Below are 6,945 nucleotides of genomic sequence, written 5' to 3' on the forward strand. Positions count from 1 at the left end.
ATATTATTAGAGTCCTTGATAGAATTTTTTAGAGTAATTTCGTTTATCAGTACATGTGGATACGATACTCGGTTACTGATTATTTGCTATAATTGCACCGTATTAGTTGTGGTATTTTTGTTGCTAAGAACTTAGTGATCATTTATTCATAAATCAAGAGCTCTTTAAATGCATGCCGAAAAATAAGAAGTCATATTAAATGGGATGGAGGAAATATGAAATGAGGGATAAAGAGCACTATTCACTCACCATTTTTTCACTCAATACCTCTCTCTCTCTCCCACAACAAACTCAGACATGCACAGTGGCGGAGCCAGGATTTTTTGGGAGGGGGGGCTGAACTGTTACGGGGGTTCTGGGGCGGTAGCCCCCGGGATTTTTTTTGGGGGGGCATTCAATACATTTTAGACATTTTTTACTAAAATACAAATATAATAATAATAATAACGACATTTTCATAGATAATATAGTTCTAATACATTCCAAATAACATAACTAAAAAAGTTTCAATACATTACAAATAACCTAAGAATAAATACTTGGTGAGCTACTTGTTCCTGTTTGAGAAAGCGATGACAACTGATTGCGACGAGTACTCATCGATTGAAAACGTTGCAATATCTTCTCGTTATCAATCGTTGAGAAAATATCCTTTTCAATGTACACGATCAAACTGTCATTCATCCACTCGTCCTGCATACGATTTCGCAAATCACTTTTGACAATTTTCATTGCAGAAAATGCTCTCTCAACAGAAGCAGTGGCAACAGGTAAAACCAATGTCAACTCAATCATTCGATAAACCAATTGAAAAATTAAATGATTGCCACTTTGAACCATTTCTTGAGCAAAACTTCCCAAATCAGTGATCGTAGAAAAGCGAGGATGATGGCGCACAAATGCTATGAAATTACGGAGTTGTTGTTGAAGACATAAACAATCACCTGTTAAAAGTGCACATTAATAAAACATTACGAAATAATTGTAAAAAATATAAATAATCACCTGTCGAGAAGTCTTCAGGATACCAAGTAGTGAAACGCATGAGTTGATTAATGTCGAATTGAGAGAAAGAATTTCTCGGATCAAGACATGCCATGCACCTAAGTAGATCGGTGCTAGCTTCAGAAAAACGATTATTCATCTCTTGTATGATTAAATCAACAACCTAACATTGCAAGAATAAATAACAACTTATTATTAAGATATGAAAAATTCATATAAATAAAATGAATTAAATATTGAAAATTAAAACAAATACCTCAGTAAAAATCTCCACACGATAATAATGATCATTGGTGATGCTCTGCCTTTTATAACCAGGTCGAGTTATAGTGTCCTCCATATCAATCAAAGAAATGGCATTCACCTCACAAAAACCATTTACTTCATCACAAACTATCTCCCAACCAGTGTTTCTGAAGTCATATAATTGAGCTTTCACTGTATCAATCAGAGACATGGCTTGCACAATATTTTGATCCTTTCTTTGTAAGGCAAATGACAACTCATTTGTCATTCCTAACAAATATTTCATCAAGTGCATCACAAAGACAAACTCATAATTATTCATCTTTCCAAGCAAACCTCTTGCAGTACTTCTAACCTCAGAGCTAGTGGTATCATCACGTATATTCACCAACACTTTCTCAACTGAAGGCCACATAGCACATAAACGAAGCAAAGTAAAATAATGTGAACCCCATCGAGTATCTCCAGGTCTTGCCAAACTAGTTTCCTGATTTAGGCCTCTTCCAGTCATCCTTACTTCATCATTGAGTTCTTTGACCAATCTCTCATGTTCTAACATTCTAAGTTGATCTTTTCTTTTGTAAGATGCTCCAGTCGTATTCACTATCATGGAAACATAGCTAAAAAAGTCCTTCACGGCCATGATACTCTTAGCAACAGCAACAACAATTAACTGAAGTTGATGTGAAAAGCAATGAATGTACATAGCATAAGGATTTTCTTCCAATATTAAGGCTTTCAACCCATTGAACTCACCTCTTATGTTTGAAGCTCCATCATATCCTTGACCCCTCAATTTTGATAGTGATAAACCATGTTTCACAAATAAAGCACTAAAAGCATCTTTCAAAGAATGTGAACAAGTGTCAACAACATGCACAATTCCAATAAATCTTTCAACTACACATCCTTTATCATTCACATATCTTAAAACAACTCTCATTTGCTCTTTCAATGAAACATCTCGAGCCTCATCAACCAACATGGTAAACACTTTATCCCCAATATCATTGATTATAGCAAGTGTAACCTCTGAAGCACAAGCACGTGCTAAATCTTTTTGAATTTGTGGGGAATTAATTTGATTATTACCAGGAGCATTTGAACCCAAAACTTTGGAAACAATATCATTGAGACGGGCAGGGAGCAGTGGCCGGCGGTGGTGGCGCGAGGCGGAGCAGCAGCGCAGCTTCTTAATTTTCTTTTTTTGGTTTCAACGTCTGGGGGCAGGGAGCAGTGGCCGGCGGTGGTGGTGCGAGGCGGAGCAGCGGCGCGCAGCGCAGCTTCTTAATAAAAAAATTTGGGTTTTAGTGCGTAAGGGTTTAAGCCTTAATTTCCTATGTTATTTATATATATATATGGTGTTTAACGTAACCAACACCTAAATCTATAAAGGGAAAACATAAAATTCTACCTAGTCGAGAAGGCTGGAAAGAGTAAAAATAGCTGATCGGAAACCTTGCACGAGAAAGAAAACAACTATTGTATTCGAAAATATGAGATAGCGTAAGTAATAGTACACGAGCTCGGGCCCTATTTATAGATTTACAAACGGAGGGGTAGAATAGTAAAAACATCTGCGGTGCATGCGTCTTGCGTGATGGAAGGGTACGCTGGTAATTTCGATAATATGCGGGAGATCTTCCTGCGCGTTTGTTGGCTCCTCTGATGGAAATGTCTTTTCGGGCGAAGGCGTCTTCTCTGGTGATGTTGACATCTCTGGCGGAGGTGACTCTTCTGGTAAACACGTCTTCTCTGGCAAGGGCGTCTCCTCTGGCGGTAGTGACTTCTCTGGCACGGATATACTTTCTCTGATGGCAACGACTTCTCTGGTATTGACGACTTTTCTGACTAGGATGCTTCCTCTGGTGAAGACGACTTCTCTGACGTGGATGACTTCTCTGGCGTAGAGGACTTCTCTGACGATGGCGACTTCTCTGGCATATTTGACCCGCCAGTGGGGTCGATTCCTCTGATTTGTATTCTTTCCCTACTCTGCACATATTACTCCTCATCAATATATATATATATATATATATATATATATATATATATATATTAAAATAAAAATAATATACATATTATAAAAAAAAAAAATCAAAATTTGGGGGGGCCCTGGCTACGCCACTGGACATGCATGCATAAAGCATGTTCTTATTCTTCTATTTCATTATTCGATGATCATCCAACGCCACCAACCACCATAACACCCCTGATTTCCTCATATTTTATTAATATTTGTTGCAAGTTACGCATTAATATTTAATATACTCCCTCTGTTATTTTTGTTCTATTAAAAAAGAGTGATGCTAAACAGTCACATTGTGGTCACCCACAATTTACCTAAATAAAAAATAATTTAATTTATTTTTTAAAATAAAAATAAAATTTAGTTATTTCATTATATTCTCTACATTGTAGTTATTTTTTTGCAATTTTTTGATAATTTTTTTTATTTTTATTAAAAAAATTTAAAAAAATGCAAAAAAAAAAATTAAAAATAGTATAATGTAGAGAATATAATAAAATAACTAAATCCTATTTTTATTTAAAAAAATAAATTAAATAAATCAAGATTTTTCTTGTTATAGTGTGTGGGTGACCACAATGTGGCTGCATAGATTTTTCTTTTTAAGTGTCTTGTTTCAAAATTTGAGAATAAAAGAATGATAAAGTTCCTATTTTCCTTTGTTCTTTAATATCATAAGTTCACAATTACTTTTGTGCGAGAACCATTCCAAATTCTTCATGATACGTAATAATTGTGTACATGTAACTAAAACAATGAATTAGTTCATGTGTTTTTGTAACGTTACAAATTCTTCTCTTTTTTCGTCAAATGATTTTTTCTTCGGCAAAAGAAATAACTCTAATTATTTATCCATTTAACACTTGCAATCCTAACAAGAGAAAGGGGAAATTTATTTATAGTTTTCATTATGCTTCATTTTTTTCAAGAAATTGAATCTCCTAACAACTGAAATTCACCAACGAAGATAAAATGAATTTTTTTTTTAGTGATCAAAATACGTAAAATAACAACAATTCTCCCTAAGACTTCCTTAATGAGTAAGGATTTAAAACAAAAAATGCCCGAACCATATTATTCTCATGTATTAATCTCCCTAAAGACTTCATTAACTAACTCACGATCACATTTTAAATTCAAGGAAATATGTTTTTCTTTTTCAAATTGTCCTTTCTTCAAGTGAGGAATTTTATAGTGATTAGAGCCCCTAGCTTTCAAATTGTCGCTTTCATCCATCATTGGACGAGTAATTACAGCCAAAAACATGGTTTTACCAATAAAATTTGCGCTCTTACATGTCCGTAATGGTTTAGATAATAATTCTATGTCCTTTTTGTCATGTTAAACCACTTCTCATCTATAAAAACAAAATCAAACATGCCTTTAAAAATTAAACAATTCTTGGATGAAGCATAGATCGTTTTCTTGTTTTGTTCAATTAACATAAGCTTTATGCAATTTGAATGCCTCGTAATTTCCCCCGATTTCAAAAGTTGGTCAACGGCATGTAAATCCTTGGTTGTTGTTGTTTTTGGTAAAGGTATCCATGATGCTATCTGAATCAATTTTTGGATTTTCACTGCAAACATTAATTGTCTCATTACGCATAAAACAGTCCTTCCCTTATGTCACACAGTTCTTAGACGCACTGAAAATAATTATGTCACTTCATTCGTTGCACCGTCAGCTAACTTCAAATCTTTACTTCTTGTTGGAATAAATGGCTTTATTAGTCTATAATTACTTTGTAATTAATGGAATTAAATGGTATATTTGGAATCTACATTTTGAGTAGATTAATTTGGTATATTTACTTGTTCAAATCTATTAAGAATTGAATGAGTAATTAATGCCCAAAGATAGCCATTGAAGGTGGAAATGTGGAGTGTCATCCCACATTGGAAAAATAAAGAAGTTGAAAGCTATTTATAAAGTGCTCTCCACCATAAAGGAACAATCAAGTGTGCTCCTCTATGGTGGACCTATGGTGCACCCAAGTAGGTTTTGACTTAGCCTTTTAAGGCTAAAACTCGATTCCTACGAGGCACCTTCCGAGTCCGAGGCCGAGCACGTGCACGTCGCACTTGTCGCAATGGGCGCTTTGTAGGCGCACTTTGCACTTCGCTCGTTCGCGTCGTCGCGAGGAGCATTGAGGAGCCTTTAGTTTTGACAAATGAAACGGTGGCTCGGGTGACGTGGCAACATGGCTCGGCGGTTCGGTGACGTGGCAGGGTGGGCGGACGCTGACGTGGCACAGGCTGTTCCATGACATGGCGGATAAGGTCCGGGTGGCTCTGAATGGTTAAGAAACTTCTTAGAAGATATTCCCTGTTGGGAAAAACCTTTGCCTCCGGTTATGATACATTGTGACAGCATGGCTGCTATAGGAAGGGCAAAGAATAGTTTGTATAACGGTAAGTCACGACATATTCGTCGAAGACATAATACCGTTAGACAATTGATCACTACAGGAATAATGTGCATTGACTATGTAAAGTCAAAAGACAATATTGCGAATCCGTTTACTAAAGGTATTAATCGTGATCAATTGTATAACGCAGTAAGGGGAATGAGATTAAAATCCACACGTTAAGAACTTTCATAGTGGTAACTCAACCATGATGACTGGAGATCCCAAGAACATGGTTCAATGAGACAACTAAATTATGGGAGTTCAAGTTGAGCACTTGAAACTTTCAAAATCCATTCTCATAGCTGCTCAGGTGCAAAGCTTGCAGCTTGTGGTAAAGGGTAAGCCGTCAAAAGCTTTTAATGATTCCTATAGCCTTATTAGGTGGAGTATGGCAGGATACTCTTTATAGGAGATCACCTATACAAGTGAAAAAGTGGGGCCGCTTCAAATTATCAATAACACTTGTGAATCCAAGAAATGGTCCAAGGCCGAAATGGACACAACGTGAGAACGAAAGATATTAGATCTATTATTGTGTGTATGTTGTTGACTAGATTTACACAAAAGTTGACCGGTTCAAGACATCATGTTCACCGAGCAACGAGTAAATCCGATGGCATTACACTAAGGAAGGTTCAAAGCTAACAACTACCTATCCTAATGCAATAATGGATCGTCGGGACTTAGTTTTTTGCATTTGCATTAATCATCATTCATGTGGGGGATTGTTGGAATAAATGGCTTTATTAGTCCATAATTACTTTGTAATTAATGGAATTAAATGGTATATTTGGAATCTACATTTTGAGTAGATTAATTTGGTATATTTACTTGTTCAAATCTATTAAGAATTGAATGAGTAATTAATGCCCAAAGATAGCCATTGAAGGTGGAAATGTGGAGTGTCATCCCACATTGGAAAAATAAAGAAGTTGAAAGCTATTTATAAAGTGCTCTCCACCATAAAGGAACAATCAAGTGTGCTCCTCTATGGTGGACCTATGGTGCACCCAAGTAGGTTTTGACTTAGCCTTTTAAGGCTAAAACTCGATTCCTACGAGGAAGGTGCGAAGCACCTTCCGAGTCCGAGTCCGAGGCCGAGGCCGAGCACGTGCACGTCGCACTTGTCGCAATGGGCGCTTTGTAGGCGCACTTTGCACTTCGCGTCGTCGCGAGGAGCATTGAGGAGCCTTTAGTTTTGACAAATGAAACGGTGGCTCGGGTGACGTGGCAACATGGCTCGGCGGTTCGG

General features: G+C 36.6%; 1 protein-coding gene across 1 annotated transcript; it reads right to left on the reverse strand.

The window, feature by feature from the left end:
• Positions 1-423: 423 nt before the first annotated feature.
• LOC131003323 (uncharacterized) lies at positions 424-2,301 on the reverse strand. The gene is made up of 3 exons (XM_057929841.1): positions 1,262-2,301; positions 1,006-1,168; positions 424-944 (listed from the first exon to the last, which is right to left on the reverse strand). The coding sequence occupies exons 1-3, from the start codon at positions 2,234-2,236 to the stop codon at positions 526-528; spliced, it is 1,557 nt and encodes a 518-aa protein (XP_057785824.1). The 5' UTR covers positions 2,237-2,301; the 3' UTR covers positions 424-525.
• Between the last annotated feature and the right edge of the window lie 4,644 nt (positions 2,302-6,945).

Source organism: Salvia miltiorrhiza, unplaced genomic scaffold, assembly GCF_028751815.1.
Source record: "Salvia miltiorrhiza cultivar Shanhuang (shh) unplaced genomic scaffold, IMPLAD_Smil_shh original_scaffold_190, whole genome shotgun sequence".
Lineage (NCBI taxonomy): Eukaryota > Viridiplantae > Streptophyta > Magnoliopsida > Lamiales > Lamiaceae > Salvia > Salvia miltiorrhiza.

Coding starts and splice junctions, on each gene's coding strand:
- LOC131003323 (XM_057929841.1), bottom strand. CDS start 2,236: ATGTTGGTTGATGAGGCTCGAGATGTTTCATTGAAAGAGCAAATGAGA. Junction 1,169..1,261: donor GTGTGGAGATTTTTACTGAG/GTATTTGTTTTA, acceptor TTGCAATGTTAG/GTTGTTGATTTAATCATACA. Junction 945..1,005: donor TCCTGAAGACTTCTCGACAG/GTGATTATTTAT, acceptor CACTTTTAACAG/GTGATTGTTTATGTCTTCAA.